Source organism: Octodon degus, unplaced genomic scaffold, assembly GCF_000260255.1.
Source record: "Octodon degus isolate 3935 unplaced genomic scaffold, OctDeg1.0 scaffold00140, whole genome shotgun sequence".
NCBI classification, from domain to species: Eukaryota; Metazoa; Chordata; class Mammalia; order Rodentia; family Octodontidae; genus Octodon; species Octodon degus.
The window spans coordinates 3,778,591-3,798,200 of record NW_004524716.1 but is presented as its reverse complement, the minus strand read 5'-3'; the positions used below and the strand labels follow the sequence as shown (position 1 = coordinate 3,798,200).

General features: G+C 38.7%; 1 protein-coding gene across 1 annotated transcript in view; it reads right to left on the bottom strand.

Moving 5' to 3' along the window:
• Trim33 (tripartite motif containing 33) overlaps window positions 1-19,610 on the bottom strand; it is a gene marked incomplete at its 5' end in the record, with an annotated part of 118,012 nt that overhangs the window by 63,553 nt on the left and 34,849 nt on the right. The window contains 3 exons of the mRNA XM_004641726.2: window positions 9,500-9,632; window positions 9,791-9,935; window positions 10,362-10,480. Coding sequence (XP_004641783.1) covers window positions 9,500-9,632; window positions 9,791-9,935; window positions 10,362-10,480 — 397 coding nt within the window. The remainder of the gene's footprint in view (window positions 1-9,499; window positions 9,633-9,790; window positions 9,936-10,361; window positions 10,481-19,610) is intronic.

Genomic DNA, 19,610 nt, shown 5'->3' with positions numbered 1-19,610 from the left:
GGCCACACACACACACACACACACACACACACATAAATAAACAAATTTAAAAAAAAAAAAAAAAAAAAAAGAGAGCCAATAAGTTAAGAACTAGACTGCTAAAATTGACCCATAGATTTTGATATATAATCTCAATACTGTTTAATTCAAAGCTAATCTTTACTAGATGATTTCTAGAAAATGTAAACTATCATAGTAACTGACAAAAAAAGATGGAAATTCTGATCTAATCAATAAGTATGCAAGAAAGGGGGAAAGTGAACAGAAATAATGAAGCAGAAAGTATTAAAGTATCCGTAGCCAGGCATAGGATGCATGCCTATAACTGGACCACTGGGGAGGCTGAGGAAGGAAGACTGCCACAAGTTCAAAGCCAGCGAGCACAAACTGTAGAGCAAGATCCTGCCTCAAGGGACTGTGGGGAGAGCTCATCAGCATAAGCGCCTGCCTGGCAAGTGTAAGACACTGGGTTCAACCCCCACTACCTTTAAAAAAAAAAAAAAAAAGAGAGAGAGAGAGAGAGAGAGAGAATGATACATGGAAGTGAACTAGCTTTAAGGTTATACTGCTCTCTTACTAAGTAGAAAGAATCATCTATAATTCTAAGAAACCATATGTGCAAAGGCTAAAGTTTACCAAAAAAGGTGTTTCTGCTATTGGAGTGTCAGTATAACATAGGGTTTCACTGCGTAGCCCAGGCTGGCCTTGCACTCACAATCTTCCTGCCCTGCCCTTTAAAGTTGGGTTTTAGTCATGTGCTACCTGTGCAGTTTGTCTAGTTTTATAGTTGAAATCAGATGTGAGATCACTAAAGTGACTCTGACTCACTGCATGTAGTCTGGGAAGAAGGACAGAGGACAGGAACTGATGTACTTTTGACTCTTGATTGCATGCATGCATTCATTCATTTATTTTGGGGCTGGCTCAGGCTGCCTTAAGAGCAGGTCTGGTATGGCATGTGGAGCTGGTGATCAAACTGCAGTCCCCCGCGCCTGCACCTGACTGCGTTTGCCCAAGCAGGTGCTTAAACAACTGAGCTAACCAGCAAGCCCCTACCTAGTCATTTATAGTGCTGTAAATGCAGCTGCAGTTACTAGAGGTAAATGTTACCTATGAGATTTAGAAGCCAATTCCTAAGAAACGGACTCACCAAATAAATAAGAAAACACAAACGAGTAAGATAAAAAATCTAATTATGCAACCATTTTACAACTACTATCTGCAGTAGCTAAAATAATAAAGAGTACTGGGACAGATTCTGACAGTGGTACAAGCTCACTATTTGGTCAGTATCTACAGTCACTCCTAAAATTAGAAATATTATGCTGAGCTATTAGACAATACCTATGCTACCCCCAGTCACAAAAAGGTAGCCCAAGTAAAGAAGACAAAACCAGGAAACAACTAAAACCAGGGAGTACAGTATAAAAGTGTCTTGCTTTGGGATCAACACTATTAACTAAAACAAATCTTACTGATATAAACTGTGAGAAAGATTAATCTAGAAGGACTATCATTGGTGTTTTGTTTTGCTCTGCAGTACTAAGGAATGAACCCAGGACCCTCCCACTGAGCTAAGTTCCCAAGTCCCTTCTTATTTCTTTTATTTGGAGATACAAACTTACACTGTAACTAAGTTTCCTAGGTTGGGCCCAAACTTGTGATCCTCCTGCCTCAGACTCCTAACGTTCTGTGTTACTCACATGAATGCTGCAGAATCAAATAGCATATCTGGGTTGATAATCCACAACTGAATATTAACAAACTATGGGTAACTATGTATGATCCAGATACAGAGTAGGTTATCCCTTAAGTGATAACTAGCCTGATGAACTAGACAAAAGGTCACAGTTAAAATTTCTGCCTTGTCTCCCTCCTATAAATGCCAAATGAAACTCCCCAGAATAAGCAGCTGATATGATTTGTATGCAGACATGTTGATCAGAATACTGAATATGCTTCATAGTATATAATAAATATTGGGACTAGGGTGGGTCCTTTTGCATGAGCATCCCACATATAATCTTACTAATGCAGAATCTAACAGTGACCCAAGATACCTCACCAGATTTAATGTCTTAATTTCTCTTTATGGGTTAATATAGACAGTAAGAAAATGAATGACTCACAAAAAATAGGGAGAAGAACAGAAATTTATTTTAAGCATCTGGAAATCTCCAGATGTTTATATAAAAATAGGATGAATACAGCAGTCATTGGTGAGGCTGAAATAAAGGTCTTAACGCAGCATTACTGAACGGTTGGGTTGACCAAGGGGAGCATGGCTTGTACCTAACAATAAAGGGCCCTACTTAACTCTGCAATATTTTATCCAGGTCTGAAGAAAGTTTAAATGTCAGAGGGCCTGAGCTTGAGTTGCCTGGGCCAGTTAAGGTCTTACAATTCAGCCCCCAGCTGGGGAACCAAGGCAGCCCAATGGACCCTGGAACAATGCAGCAATCATGGGCACCAACTCCACACAGTAGAAAACATGTGTAACATTTGACTCCCAAATGACTTAACTATTGCTGTTGATCAGAAATCTTACTGATAACATAAATAGTTGATTAACACATATTTTATATATCAGATATATTATTATACACAGTTAAATAAATAAAATAGATGTATTACACACAGTTGAATGAATGAAGTTCACTTTAAGGCCAATCTGGATTAGATATGCTAAATAAGAACCACTAGCACTGCTTAAACCCACAGAAATTATTAATTTGAGACAGTCCAGGAAATTTGATGGACAAACGCTGAGCATACATTCTTTTTCTTTTTGGCAGAACCGGGGATTGAACTCAGGCCCTTGTGCTTGCCAGCGAAGCGCTTATTCCACTGAGCTATCTCCCCGGCCCTTTGATGGGCAAATGAAGATTTATCATTTTAATAAAAAATCACAAGTCAGTGCCTATGAACTCATGGTACAATAATCTCATGTGGCCTGCAGAAAAAGAAGGTGGCTCACAGAGACTGAGAGTCAACCATGAAGACTAAAGCACTGCCAGCATAACTGCTCCAATGTGATCTTACTACAAAAGAATGTAAACACTAAAGGAAAGCAATACACACTGACTGATCTTTCTGTTTTCTTCTTTTTTTGAGACAAAGTCTCGCTAGGTAGCTCAGGCTAGTGTTGAGTTCACTATGTAGCCAAGATTGGTCTTGAACTCTAGGTAATCCCTCTGCCTCAGCCTCCCAAGTGCTGGGAGTATAGGAATGCACCAACATGTTGGGCTCACAGTGACTGATCTTATGTGTGCTTTTCCTGTATCTTACCATAAAAAGAAGCCTACCACAATTTGCCTTTATATGGGAAGGGTTCAATTTACACTTACTATATTGCATAGGGTTATTTCAATTGGTCATCTTACTGTCATAATTTGGTTAAAAAAAGATTTTGATCAGGCCAGGGAGTACAGCTCAATGGCGGAGGGCCAGCCTGGCAAGTTCAAAGTTCTGAGTTTGATTCCTGGTACCAAAAACAAACAACAACAAAAAGATTTTGACATTAAACATGTCTCAAGAATGACAGGGCTGGCCAAATAGCTCAGTGGATTAAAGTGCCTGCAAGCAGGGGCTGGGGGTTCAATCCCCAGGACTGCTGTGCCAGCCCCGCCCCTACAAGTCCAGTCTAGTAATGAGACCCTTGCCTAAAATATATAAAAAAAAGAAAAAGGATAATGTACTATATTAATGATATCAGAGTTTCAGAAACTAAAGACCAAATTAGGACTGATCTATACACAGTAATATATATGGCAAATAGGGGTTGATTGCTAAATGTAGCAAAGGTTCAAAAGACTGTCCATTTAGTTCAAATTCCTAAAAATAATCTAGACCATGACATTCCATAGATAAAGAAAAACAAAGAGCCAGGTATGGTGGAGCATGCTTGTAATATCAACACTTTGGAAGCTGAGGCAGGAGGATTCCAAGTTCAAGGCTAGCCTGGGCTACACAGAAAACTGAAGGTTGGCCTGAGCTATATACTGAATTTAAAAATGAAAAAGAAACAAACAAAAAACGGAAAGAAGACAAAGATAAATTGCTACTGCCCCTTCACCTTAGAACTAAACAAAAGTCCAGTATTTGGTTGGTATTTTTGGATTTGGGTAACTATAAATTCCACAGATGAGAATATCACCAGTTTGTATCATTGTACAACATAAAAGTGCCCAGCACTGGGAGAATATTGCATCACATACGTCAGCCCAAAAAAATATGATGAAAAAAGATCAAAATTCAAAGTTTAGATTTACTGCTTTTGCAATATTTTAAATAAAACCATCATAAACTGGAACTATCTGTTTGTTGGCTTATTTAGAAACCAACAGAAGAAAATACAGGTTCCAAGACCTTTGTGATACATTATATGCCATGGTCCATAGATGGTATTCCTGATGCTGGGGATAACTCATAATAATCAGGTTAGAGGGGCAAGTATGTGGGGCACACATGAAAAACAGGTGGTTAATTTTTTTGAAAAAGCTCCATATTAGGACAATCGGGTTCATTTTACTATGCTACTTTTGTGTTGGCTTGAAATTTTCCATAATAAAGTATGCACAAAAGTGCACAAAAACTAAATAAAACGGGGAAAAGCCCACCCCAAAGTAGTTCATACATGAATGGGCCCCGAACAAAAGCCATGTTTGAATTACAAAAAGCAATCTCTTTGCAGTATTTCTGGGGGAGCCACGATCCACACTTGGATGATTATGGAAGTGTCTGCAACACATTTTAGCAGACTGGAGCTATAGCAAAAAAGCCTTTATATGCCATCCAGTGGCATTCACTAGGACTGTAGAGCTGAAAATTTCTGGACGCTGTGGTACTACATACATCATTTGTTAATGAAGACCTGTATGACTGAAGGACATAAAATAATCCAGACATGTGAAATACCTGTATCTTGGATGTTTCCTGAGAAACAATTTAAGTCGGGCAGCATGCAGGAGCATTTCCTATAAAAGCCACACATGGCAGCATGCGCCTATAATACCAGCACTCAGGGAGGCTAAGGTAGGCAGACTGTAACTTTTAAGCCCAGCCTGAGTAACATGACTTAGAAAGACCCTGCCTTAAAAATAAAAAAAAAAAGGGCTGGGGTATATATAAGCCCAGGACAAAGGCTATAGATTCAATCCCCAGAATAAATACATAAACAAGCCAACTCACTTATTTAAATAAATGGAGTCCCTATAAAACAGAAATGGCTTATATAGGAACATACAGCCAGGGGAATTCAGAGGACCGATTTACAAGCAGCCTCCTGCCCCTACTTGGCTCACTTTGGAATCACCTGAAGAGCTCCTAGAGCCTATGATTGTAAAGATACTTACTACCCTCTGCACGGTTCTCTAGTGTAATAATCAACAAAGTGTCCTTTAGTTTATGGACAGCATTCCCAAGGTGAACAGATAAATGGTCAGCATCCTCCTCGGGAAAGCTAGAGTCTGCTTGAAGAAGGTAAAAACCAGACAGCTCAGCATGCTACTTCTGGGTTTTTACTGAACTCTGCAGATGACACCAGAAGTGCAGGTAGTCTTGCGAACAGAAGATGAAGAGAAAGATACTGGTGAGATTCAATAACGAGGTGCACTGGTACACTCCTGCAACCTCAGCTACTCAGGAAGCTGAGGCAGCAGGATTACAAGTGTGAGGTCAGCCAGCTAAGGCAGTGTGGGCAGTCCCTGTCTCAAATGAAATTAAGAGAGGCGAGGGGATGGGGATGAAGAGCACTTTCCTAGAATTTATGGGTTCAATCCCCACACTACATGGCAAGAAAGAGTGGAGGGGAGGGAGGAAAAAGATGACTTAATCATATATGCTACACTGAAAGAAAACTTCGTACTTTAACCAAGGGGACCATTGTGAAGTCTTTTATTGTTCTTTTCTAGAAACAACTCAACTTCAACAGAGTAACACTGATAGCAACATGAAGAAAATGAACTTGATGGTAAACATCAAAGTAGAGATTATAAATTTGTTATAGTGACGGGAATGTCAGTTTTTTAAGTACAATGACACAAGTTCAATGACAGTACAACCGAGAAAAGTATAATGGAAATATGAACAAAAACAGTAGTGATATATAGTACAGTCATGAACCTTTTAAGAAAGGAACAGTTTCTGAGAACTGAGTTATAAGGCAATTTTGTCTTTATGCCAACATCAGTGAATAAGTATACACGCACAGATTAATGAGGCTGGGGTAACCTAATGGGGCCACCCATTCATGTATGTATTCTCTCTTTCAATCATTGTTTGAAGCATGACCATATTTGTCTTCTTTCCTGGAACAGTTCCAAAAACCTCCTTGAAATTTCTGGATTTGGGAGGTGGTAGAGGGCAGGTTGTAGTACTGGGGATGAATCCAAGGCCTTTTCACTGAACCACATTTTTTTCTACTTTAAGACAAGGTCTCACTAAGTCATTAACTTCCCAGATGAAGCTTGAAATAGTAACCCTTCTGTCTCAGCCTCTCCAAGGGTTAGCATTTCAGCGGTATGCCATCATGCCCGGTTGTGACTATATTTTTATATGCCAATGAAGTGCAACTGATGACTGAGGTTCCAGGATAGTGAGGTGGCAAGTGGGTTATCACTTTCAGTACTACCCTCTAAGCTCAGAACGGAAAGGGTCTGAAGGCTGCGCTGCTCACAGGTGACCAAGGACCTCATCTGTCATATGGTGAATGAACATCTATAAAGCCTCAGAAGGGTGGGGAGTGGCTGTTATGCCAGCACTCTGGATGGCAATAAGTTCACAAGTTCAAGCCCCACCTTAGGCAACTTAGCATGTCTCAAAATAAAAAAAGAGGGTTGTGGATGTAGTTCAGTGGAAAAGCCCTGAGACTGTTCCCCAGTACAGCAAAACAGAACAAGAAACCCCTAGATAAGGTATCCGAGGAGTGGGGTTTAGCTCCATGTTAAAACACTTGCATGGTACACACAAGGCCCAGTTCAATTCCAGTACCACCACCAAAATGACAAAACAAAAGATCATCAAAATTCTGGCCATGCTATTTACGATGGGATGTTGTAAAGATTACTAAAGCTTTCTGTGAGTAGACTCCCTCATCTCTAGTCATAATACCAGTACCCAAACTTTATAACTTAAATGTGGTTGGCACACATTTAACAATTACAACAATTGTTGTTAGCAATTGAGATTATAGTATCTGATGGGCACCATGGCACATATCTGTAATTCCAGCACTCAGTAGGCTGAAGCAGGAGGATCACTGCAAGTTCAAGGCCAGCCTTATCTACATAGTGTGATCCTGTCATGAAAAAGAAAAAAAAAAAAAAAAACCACCCTACTGTGATCAAATTTATGACAATGAAGGCCTGGCCAAATAGCTCAGAAGATTAAAGTGCCTGCAAGCAGGCACAGGAGCCGGGTTTCAATCCCTGGTCCTGCTCTCGGGCCATCTCTGCCTCCAGCGCATGCTGAGCTGCAACTGAGACTGGGTGTGGTGGTGCATGCCTGTAATCCCAGCTCTTGGGAGGCTGTAAACAGCTGGATCACCACAAGTCTGGTCTAGTAGTGAGACCCTGAAAACCCTGTAGACCTTTTCCTAAAATACAAAAAAAAAAAAAAAATTATGTCAATGAATTCACTGAAGAAATCATAAATTCAAGGCCTGCTTAGGCAACATAGCAAGATACTATCCTGAAAAAAAAAAAAAAAAAGTAAAAGAAAAGCTAGGTGTGAGGCAGGAGGATGGTTAAGTTTAAGCCCAGCCTCAGCAATTTAAGTGAGACCTTGCCTCTAAATGGAAAAAAAAAACAAAAGGGCGAATGTGTCAGAGTCTGGCACAGACCTATAATTCTAGAACTTGGGAGGTTGGGGCAAGTGGATTACTCAGAGTTTGAGGCGCCAACCTAAACTACACAGGGAGACCCCTTCTCAAAAAAAAAAAAAAAAAGTGGAGATTTAGTGTGAAGATCCCGGATTCAATTCCCAGTGCGACCTAAAGAGGGTGCAAAGGAGAGGGAGGGGAATTTAAAACCCAACTATTTCTACCCCCAACACCTTCCGGGGAGTGTTGAGACAGGGTCTCACTATGCAGTTTAGTCTGATTGTGAACTCACTATGTAGCCCAGGCTGGGCTTTGAACTCAGCAATCCTCCTGCCTCAGCCTCCCAAATATTGGGATTACAGATGTGCCACCATTGCTTGGCTTCCTAAACTTTTTTTCCCCCCCCTAGACTTTCTTGACAATAGATTCATGAAACTTATTCCCACCCACCCAGAAAAATTTTTCTTAGAAAACACTTTAGAAGCCCGGCATGGTGGCACATGTCTGTAATTCCAGCACTGGTGGAGCGGGGGGTAGGGTAAGACAGAAGGATTGCTGTGAATTCAAGACAAACCTAGGGTACAAAGTGAGCTCAAATTCAACCTGAACAGTATAGCAAGATTGTTTCTCAGAAAGAACCAAAGAATAAAAGAACGAAAGAACGAACGAATGAAAGACCACTTTAGAAACTTTTAGACTGTAATAGGTCAGACCAACTTTTTTTACTTGTAATAAACAGATGCTCTAGAAGCTAAAGAAATTCAACAAAGAAGATAGTTATTATATACCTGAGTAAAAACTTCAGTACTCAGGTGAAACAAATTCATAAGTAAACATCACTGATTCTCATGATTAAATATGGTTAAAATATAAAGGAGTATATACATGCTGGTAATCTTATTTAGCTGTTTATAAATTCTTAGTTTTTGAGCAAATTATACATCTAGGACTGGCAAGACAGCTCAGCGGACTAAAGCACCTGCTTAGGCAAGCGCAGGGACCATAGTTTAATCCCTGGCATCATATGCAGTGCCAGCTCCACCTCAAGGGCAGGCTGAGCCGCCAGAGTCTGGGCATAGCAGCGCATGCCTGTAATCCCAGTGCTGGGGAGGCTGAAAACAGGAGGATCACCATGAGTTTGAGCTGCATAGTGAGACCCTGTACCAAATATATTAAAAAAATAAAAAATTATACATCGAACTTGACAGCAATATAGCTATACTTTGATGTTAAAATGGCTATCATCCACACCCGTAAGAAATCAGCCATACCCTTAGTGCTTTATAGGTTATAATGTACTGCCTAAATATATTAGTAAAAGCTTATTTGTACCAAAATAACAAAGAAATAATGTAATTCTATTCATATATAGAGGCCGGGGAGATAGCTCAGTAGAATAAGAACTTGCCTGGCAAGCACGAGAGCCTGAGTTCAATCCCCGGTTCTGCCAAAAAAAGAAAAGAAAAGAGGAAAACAAACAAACAAACAAAAAAACAAAAAAAAACTATTCATACAAAGCAAACCTGTATAATGATACATTTCAACAAACATTTAAAGACAAAGATGAGACAAATTTGTCAAAACACGTAATTCCTCAAGAAATAAAACACATAAAATTTAGATTTCAAAATCTGAGACAAAATCTGTAAGTTTCTCAGTAAGTAATTATGACTTCTGTACCTATGTTCTTTGTGTTCCAAAAGCTGACAGTCTCTACATGTTAGTCTATCACATGTTTCACAGAAAAGTTTCAACTGTTCTTGTCTGTGTACAGGGCAGAAAACAGGGCGCTGACCAGATGCTCCAACAGACTCTGTAGCAAAATAAAACAAATATTTTTTTCAATTAAACATGATAAAAATTTTTACTAATTTTCTAATTTCAATTGATGCTAAGATATGTAAAACTTTTACAAATAAGTAGAAAAAGTTGTAAGATTAATCAAAATCATTACAACTACATGTTTCTTACCTGAGACATCTTCTTTCTTCCTGATCAAGTGATCTTTAGTGAATTTTACTCTTTGATGTGCTTCAATACACGTCTTACACAGCCACTCTCCACATTCTACACAAAAGCCAACTGCACTAGCATTGTCTTCACAACTTGTACACACCTAAAAGAAGAAATACTAATCTACATTAAATTTACAAAATAGAGATCTCTGCAACAAAATGGTGAAAATATTCTAACTTGTTGTCAAATATATTAGACTCACTATAAAGAGTAAAATTTTTGTTAGCCATTTGTCTCCAATTAAATCCTTTCCTTACAGATCCAACTTTTAGGTAGGTAAAAATCTCAGGCCCAGAACACAGACTCTATACAAGATTCTACTTCTGAAACAATAGTTTAGTTTTATTTAACCAAGTTTGATGGTGTAGAAGAAAACCAACCTTTCTTTTTTAACCAACCTTTCTTTTCAATGTGAAAGATAAAACTAAAAGCCTAAATCATTTAACTACCCCAAACATGGATTTTTTTTCTTATAATTTACATCTTGATATCACAATATGAAATAAAGAAAAATTGAGAGGCATACCTGTTCTGATTTTTCATCAGAACTGCTAGGGGCTTCAGATGTGTCTTTCACAAAATAATTATCCACAAGGTCTATCTGTCTGCATTCTTGGCGGCATACTGGGCACCGTATTACACCAACTACAACACAAAATGGTAACATTAAATAATAGTCAGGGGGAAGAGTAACTGTGCATGATGCCCATATGGGAACCATTTGTGTCTCAGGCATGCCCAAAAAATGAGCAACAAGAACTGTGTAAAATGACTGAGTTATTTAAGGGTGTGTGTGTGCGCCTCCCAACACTGGTTTGGTGTTTGTTTTTTTTTTAACTATAATATGTGGGGGGATAATAATGCTCCCCCAACAAAACCTTGACCTTCAAAACCTGTAAGTGTTATTTTACATGGCAAAAAGAGACCTTGCAAATGTGATAAAACTTTTCTGATGCTGGCTGGGGCAGGGGCCTGCCTTCAACTCCTGAGTGTTAGGATTACAGGCATTCACCACTATGTCTGGCTGCTAAATTAAGTTTCTTGAGGTGAGATATATTTCCCACCTGAAATATGTCCAGCAGGCCATAAGTATACTCAAGTGACCCCATAAGAGATGGGCAAAGCTGGGCATTCTGGAGCACACTTGTAATCTCAGTATTCCATCCAGGAAGCTGAGGCAGGAGGATCACCAAGTTTAAGAGCAACCTGGGTGATTTAGCAACTTGGAGAGCAACTGTCTCAAAATTTTAAAATGTCTTAGAAGGGTAAAGGATGCAGGTCAGTGTAAAAGCCTACAATGCTCAAATGTTTTGGGGGCAGATACAGATTCAATAACAAATGAACAGAAAGCAACTGACAGCAGAGATTAGAATGATGTACTTTGAAGACACTAGACATTACAAGAAAACGACTAGAAGCTGAATGATAAATGAAAATGGATCCTCTCTCAGAGCTTGCAACAGACTCAATCCTGACAAGACATTAACATCATCTCAGTAAAATTAATTTTACACTTCCTGCCCCTATAAGAGATGTATATTCCTCTGACCTATGAAATTTATGGTGATTTTGTTATAGCAGCAACAGAAAACTAATACACAATCTATCATGTTATAAAGTCTGACTTGGGGGGCCAGGGAGATAACTCAGCGGCTTAAACACCTGCCTGGCAAGCACAAGGTCCCAAGTTCAATCTCCAGTACCACAAAAAAATAAAATAAAAAAATAAAATAAAATCTGACTTGGTTCAGAGATACCTTAATTTATGCTACTGAAAGAAGAGAGCTCACCTGTGCTTTCACACAAAAGTGTTCGAACTGTCAGAAAAGATAAATTGCTTAGATAGTATTTGGAAGCTAATGCTAAGAAGAAAACAACACCTGTGTCAATACAACACACTATTTCATGTTGGGCATGAAAAGGAAAATACAGCATTAATTCCTACCTTCAAGAAAGGATTCAAGACTAGTATTAAAGTGGCATAGTGATGCATTATCTGTAATCCCAACACTCAGGAAACTGAGCCAAGGAGACTGCTCCAAATTCAAGGCCAACCTAACCGAAATAGTGAGACCCTGCCTTAAAAAAAAAAAAAAACCTTATAAAAGCAAAAAGATTAGCAGGTGTTTTCAGCTCATAATATGCAAAACTACAGAAAGCAACAAATAAAGAATGTAATACTTGGCAAGTGTAAGGTCCTGAGTTCAATACCTAGCTTTAAAAAAAAAAAAAAAAAAGAATGTGATAATCAACTGCTACAGAAGTTGTTGAAGAATTGTGTAATATGCAAACTACAGAAGCACATAGTCACTCTGATGTAAATGAAAATGTAAACCTCATTCTTAAAAGTAGGAATGAGTCTCCTGGAAGACATATATACATTACTATTGCTACATAAACTCAAATTACTGCATATATTTGAGAACAAAACTTTTATATAACATAATATTTATTACATTATTTTACCATCAAAATATCACATGCAAGGGCCGGCCTGATAGCTCAGTGGACTAAAGCGCCTGCTTAGGCAGAGTGCAGCAGCCAGGGTTCAATCCCCACTGTGCCTGCCGGCCAGTGGTACACTAAAAGGGTGATTGAGATTGGGCGTGGTGGCACGCACCTGTAATCCCAGCACTTGGGAGGCTGAAAACACAAAAATCACTAAGAGTCTGATCTACGTAGTGGGACCCTGTAGACCCTGTCCTAAAATACAGAAAAAAAGAAGAAAGAAAAATAAATATCATATGCAGGGGCCAGGGATGTACTTCAGCAGCACAGTGCATTCCTGGCAAGCACAAGGCCCTGAGTTCAACTTTTTTTTTTTTTTTTCAAATTTTATTGAGAAACAAATATGAATGAGACAGTTTCAAAGCTGATTAATAGCACACTTTCCAAAATCAATACATTGTACATTGTTATCTTTTTAGTGGTTATCCATAGTACAAGAAGCAGGCAGGATATCCTGTCCAAACACAGTACACCTCTTTTTTCTCATTGAATAAAGCAAAAGTAGCTGTATATCTATCCTATTTTGTATATATAAATACAAAATGATCTTTCCTTTGCATCCCCCTTTTTTTGTTTAGTCCTGTCAGAGTTGGGTATTCTATTAGCATCTAAATACTATAGGTGTTTGAACTCAGCAAAACAATCCAACACTGTCTAGCAGTCCATGATATTAGTGGGTTATCCTCAGAAGTTATTGACTTGAGCCTTTTACAGTTCATCATATTAATATGGCTTTACTTTATATACCTTGTTTTTATACTTTTCTGCTGGATGGTTAAGACCAGGATAAAGCAAGACCTATATAACAAGAAATGTAACTTTTGTATCTGATAAGGTCAGTCAAGTACCCTCAGGATTTATCCTGTAGCCCTGTACTGCACTTTGTAGATTCTTTGTCAGTGTCAGCCATGAGCATGAGTCATGGCCATTGCTTGACAAATTTGCTCTCTGTGAAAGCCTGAGAGAATGTTTTCTCTCCATGTGACTCTCCCCAGGCACACTCTACATCATCGATTACATTCCTCTGTGGCTCCATAATCTCCTTGATCAGAAAATTTGGAGCACAACTGAGACACATGATGTTACAGTACAGGTTCTCCTATGTCTTGAGTCTTCACTGACCTTGAAAGGCTGGGCCAAAATGTTGGTTGACCTTGCAGCCCTTCCTTTTCTCCAATTTTGATCTGCTAACTTACGTTGTTAACCCTCCAGAAGAGAAGCTTATTATTATTATTATTATTATTTTTTTTTTTTCAGAACCAGGGACTGAACTCAGGCCCCTGTGCTTGCCAGGAAAGTACTTATTTCACAAGATGCTTATTCTTAACCTGCAATATATGCAGCTCGGTTTACCCTATCTGTCTAAATATCAAACATCTTTGGCATATCATGGAACAGGTATTTTCCATCAAATATTGATTATGTTGAACTTTAAGTCCTCATAGAAAATGAAGGAAAAATAATTTTTAAAAACTAGAAATAAGCATTTACATACTTTTAAAAAGAAATTTAGAAATTTAACCATATACAGAATTGAACAGGACAGACCTGTGACATTTTTCTTATTCTTGCCTTTTTTTTATTATCCTTTTTTTAGAGGAAAAAAAAAAAAAGCCTTTACTTGAGAGACAGTATGGTAATAATTGGTATGTCATGACAAGAAGTACATATTAGAAGACCAGGATGACAGACACTCCAAGCGTGACCCCTCTATTACACATCGCCATCTTAAGTGCAGCCTCCTGGCTCACAGGCACAGTGCATTCCTGCATTCCTGGCAAGCATGAGGCCCTGAGTTCAACTTCTCATACCAAAAAAAAAAAAGAAAAGAAAAGAAAAAAATATACAAAGATCTTGATCAGCTAGGTGTGGTAGCACATGCTTGTAATTCTAGCGCTTGGAAGGCTGAAGCATGAAGATCAAGTTCAAGGCCAGCCTGTACCACATAACTGGACTTTGTTTCAATAAATACATACACACATACACACCAGCACTCACATAAGCAGACAAACAAATTTGATCAAAGGAAATACACAGAAACCACTTTCCAAACCAAAGAGTATACAGGGAAAGGATCAAGGCGTTCACTTTGAGATGGTATGAATTACCTGACAAATAATAAAATTGAAGTTAAGTATAACTAACTATAGAGACAATGATACAAGGGCAACAAACTCTTAAGTTAAGAGTTCATCAGTACCAGGAGGGGTGATACACAGGTGTAATTCAACACTCAGATGGTCAAGGCAGAATGAGGAAGTCTGAGGCCAGCCCCGCTACAGTGTTCAAGGCTGGCTTGAGCTAAACAGTAAGACTCTGTCTCAAAAACAAAACAAAATGTGCATCAGGTAACTGAAAGAGATGACAATTATCTGGAGTCTTGAGAAATGAAAATACATTTCACCAGTGCAGAAGTGGTTTTTTTGGCAGGCTTAAATTGCTCAAACCTTGCACATTTCTAAGAAAGCCCTGTCTAAGAACTGACCCTTGAGTAGTTTATGGGTTTAACTCTGAACCCATGCCATATTCTGTCTGTTGAGTATTTCAGTTTATCTTTGGACCAAATTAAGTTTGTCCAGGCCGTTTGTGCTAACGTATGACTTAATGGGATAGAGATTGGGGGGGGGGTTAAGTATGTTTGAGGCCTACTGTACCCAGGTAGACCCTTGGGTGGACCTGAGTCCCAGTAACTGATGTCAGCCCTACAGAGGTTGTAAGCTTTCAAGACTGATCCCCAATTAAAAACAAAAACTCTGATCCCAAGGCTCAGGCAAGATTTCCTGCTTAAAATATTCCTGCTTGAAAATATTCCTGTGTATTGTCTCACATTTTTTCTGAGATAATTAAGTAAGCACCCTGCTGTTCAAATACACTCAGGCTTTCATCTATCTGCTTTCTCTTTCAGATTTCAAATACCTTCTTCTCTCAGGAAGACACCAAGAAAAAGAATAGCTGGGTCAAATGAAACCTCTAGCACTAGTTTTATTGTTTGTGTTTTTCAGTACTAGGTTTCGAGGAATTTCCACACTGATTTCCACAGTGGTTGTACCTGTCTATACACCCACCAACAGTGGAGAAGGGTTCCTTTTGCCCCACATCCTCTTTAGCATTTTTTTATTAGATGATTTGTTAATGATAGCCATTCTTTCTGGAGATGGAATCACAGTGTTTTAATTTGCATCTCATAAATGACCATTAACACTAAACATTTTTCCATATATTTATGTATCATTTGTATTTCTTCACCTAAAAAGTGCGTATACATCTCAGATGCCCATTTTTGGGTTGGGTCTTCAAATTGGGGGGCTCTTTAATTCTTTATACACACTCCATAGGAATCTTTTGTCTGAGGAGCAGCTGGCAAACACTTTTTCCCACTTTGTGGGTTTTCTCTTCACTCAACTGGTGGTTTCTTTGGTTGTGTAAAACCTTTTTAATAAGATGAGATTCCAGGACTGGGGAGATAGCTCAGCGGTCTAAGTGCATGCCTGGCCAGTGCAAAGACCTGAGTTCATTCCCCAGTACCACATGCCATGCCGGCCCCAGGACCCAAGCCGTACCATGCTGGCCACCAAAACTGGGCGTGGCAGTGCACACCAGTAATCCCAGCACTGGGAAGGCTGAAACAGGATGATCACTACAAGTATGAGTTGCACAGCGAGACCCTGTACCAAAAAATAAAAGTATTTTTTAATTTTTGAAAAATAAATAAAAAATGAGATTCCAGTTGCTGATTCTATGTGATAGTTCCTGTACTATTGGGACTTTCCTGAAGTCTTTGCATATACCAATGTATTCAAGCGTTTTACCGTTTCTATATTCTAGCAGAGGCCGGGGAGATGGCTTAGTGGAATAAGCCCTTCCCTGGCAAGCGCAAGGGCCTGATTTCAATCCCTGATTCCGCCCCCCCCAAAAAAAAATCATATATTCTAGCAGATATAATGTTTCTGTTTTGTTTGGATCTTTGATCCATTTTGATTTTAGTTTAGTGCATGTGACGTGCCTAATTTTCATCTTTAGCATGTGGAAAACCAGTTTTCTAGCACCATTTATTAAAAAGCTTATCTTTCTTCCAGTGAATGTGTTTGGTACACTTGCCAAAGGTAAGGTAGGGCTAAGTACATCTGGAGCTGTTTCTGTATCTTCTAATCTGTTCCACCGGTCCTCAGGTCTACTTTTTTGCCTGTAAAATGCTGATTTTATCACAACAGCTTTGTAGTATCATTTCAAATCTGGGATTGTGACGCCCCTTGCCTTGCCTTTTTGTTTCCCAGAACTGTCTCTGTTATTCTAGGTCTCTTTTGGTTCCAAATGAATTTTAGGATTATTTTTTTCTAATTCTGTGAAATATGCTATTGAACTTTTGAGTGGAATTACACTAAATCTGTGTAACAGTTCTGGAAATATGGCCATTTTCACTATATATATTTTTTTCTACCCAAGAGCAAAGGGTATCTTTCCATTTCCCTGTTATTTTATCTTAAGCTCCTTTTTGAATACTGTAGTTTTTACTACAGAAGTTTCTTATTTCCTTTGTTAGATTGACACCTGGGTATTTCACTTATTGACTGCTATTGTGAGGCACTATGTCTCTAATTTCTCTTTTAGTGAGTTTGTTATTCAGGTACAGGAATGCTACTGATTTTTGAGTGCTGACTTTGTATTCAGCTATGTTACTGAATTTGGTTATTAAATCTAGAAGTCTTGTAGTGGAGTTTTTGGGGTCTTCTATGAAGAGTATCATGTCACCTGCAAATAATGATAATTCAATTTTTTTCCTTTCTTATTGTAATGGAATTATTTTCATTATAATAAAAGGCTATCATAAAAGTTTTTCTGAGTCCTTCTAGCAAATGAGCATTAGTATTATGGGCCCCCCAACTCAACTAAGGAGAAAACACACAAACTGTGCATGTGTAAAATTTTATAAAAAAGCATAGCGGTGGGGCCAGGGAGATGACTCAGTGGAATAAGTGCTTCCCTGGCAAGCGCAAGGGCCTAAATTCAATCTCCAGTTCCACCAAAAAAAAAAAAAAAAAAAAAAAAAAAGGACAGCAGTTATAAAAGACAGAACATATCTCTATACACATAAAATCACATTTACTGAGAAAATTAATATGAAATGTCTAACACTTAAATGAAGGACACAAAAAATAGACATCCTGTATTTTAAGCAAAAAAGACTTAATTTGGGACTGGATATGTAGCTTAGTAGTACAGGGTATACTTAGCATGCATGTGTAGGTCTTGGGTTCAATTACGAGGAGGAAGAAAGAAGACTAAAATGCTCATCAAATATCTATTATATCTGTGTAGAAAGATGACTCAATAAAGTTCCATTCATTGCTCTATTTTTTTTTGGGGGGGGGTCTTTTTGAGATAGGGTCTCACCATGTAGCCCAGGTTGGTCTTAAATTCATAATGATCCTCCTGCCTCCCACTGCACTATTTCTTTTGAAATTCAACAACTGATTCTCAGATTCTTATAAACTTCCAAGTCAACCTAGCACACTAACAATACAAATGCATCTTTTTCTCAGTATAAATTCCTCCTAAAATAACAGTAAGGAATTTAGAAGATTAATACAAAAGATGAGGGTGCAAGAAGAGGCATGATACTCAAATCAATAATCAATTTTAAGCTGAGAGTCACCACAGTATAGCACATGTCACACTTCTAAAATCATGGGGACAGGGGCTTCAGGGGGAGATGAGCCTCTTTAAAGGCCATAGTCAGTCAGATGTGTTCTGCAAGCCTATAATCCCAGCCCTCTGGGAAGCTGTTATGGGATGGCAAGCCCATCCTGGGAAATTCGGCAATTTAGCAAAACCCTGTTTCAAAAATAAAAAAGAGCTTAGCTCAGTGTGAAGGTCCTGTGTTTAATCACCAATAGGATAAACAACAAACATTTCTTACACCATAAGAAATACCTTGCCTAACTGACATACCTAAGGCCCATTAACTTATCACTAGCACTACAAAAAATAAAATACCAAAATGTACAACTTATTATCTTCACATCACTGAGTTAGGTGGCATTTAATCTCAGTAAGCTGTTGATTGGCAAGCTTTATTCAAAACAACTAAGCAGCTAAGTAAAGACTAAATGACCCTCCCTCCTCAAACACATAAAATTACTAAAATGCAGGCATGGTGGAGGAACATCTATAATCACAGCACTCAGGAAACTGAGGCAGGAAGATCACAAGTTTGAGGCCAGCCTGAGCTACATGAGTCAGTCTGATGCCAGCTTGATGAGATCCTGTCTCAAAACACCAAAACCAAACAAAAAACCAACTAATAATAAATTCTGAAGTGGCAAGACAGAAAACTCAAATCCCAAGCAGCAAGCATAGATTCAAGTGGCCACAGGAGTTATCAATCACTATAATAACTGGGAAAAGGTAAATAAAGTTCGGACGGTGAAACTCAACTCCCTCCATGAAGTTACAGAGCAGGCTTTAGCTGCCCTGCAGCCTAAAATCCTTGGTCGTTCTTTAGGCATCCACACTCAGAAAATCCCTAAAGACCTTCAGGCACAGATAAACCACCAAACTTTGCACAACACATTGCATGACAAATCAAGAAACTAATAAGCTTGCCTGGAACCTTACAAACAAAAACCATCTCAAGAGAATCCCCTCCAACCCAGAGCAAAAGTAAAGCACTGAAAAGTAAGCTCACACAATAAAACTACGGTACACCCAAGAAAATCTAATACTCTTGGAGTGGATCAACAAACCCACCGCATCAGTAAATCAGGATGCAATGCAGAAACTACAGATAATAAAGCCATCTGAAAGACTTCAAGTATGTGAAGTCTTTAAAGCAATAAAGGAACAAACAATCTATGAAAACAGGCAGATCTAAAAAAGAAAACCTGGAATAAACTCAAAACACAAGTAGCAAGGATGAGATAAAAGAGAACATTATCAAGAAAGAATACAGACTTGAAGAAAGTGCACAAGTTAGAGCGATAAGGAAAAATGGATATTACAAAAGAGGTGCCAGGCTTGGTGGCACACGTCTGTAATCCCAGCTATTCTGGAGGCTGAAGTAGGAGGAGCCCAAGTTTGAGGACAGCCTGGGCATCTGAGCAAGATAATGTCTCCAAAAAAAATGTTCAAAAAGGACTGGGATGTAGCAATTGCCTAGTGTGTATGCCTGAGGTCCTGGTTCAATCCCCAGCACCACAGAGGGAAAAAAAAAAAAAAAAAAAAAAAAATCCTTATAAAGACAAAAACTCTTACAAGAGATTCCACTATG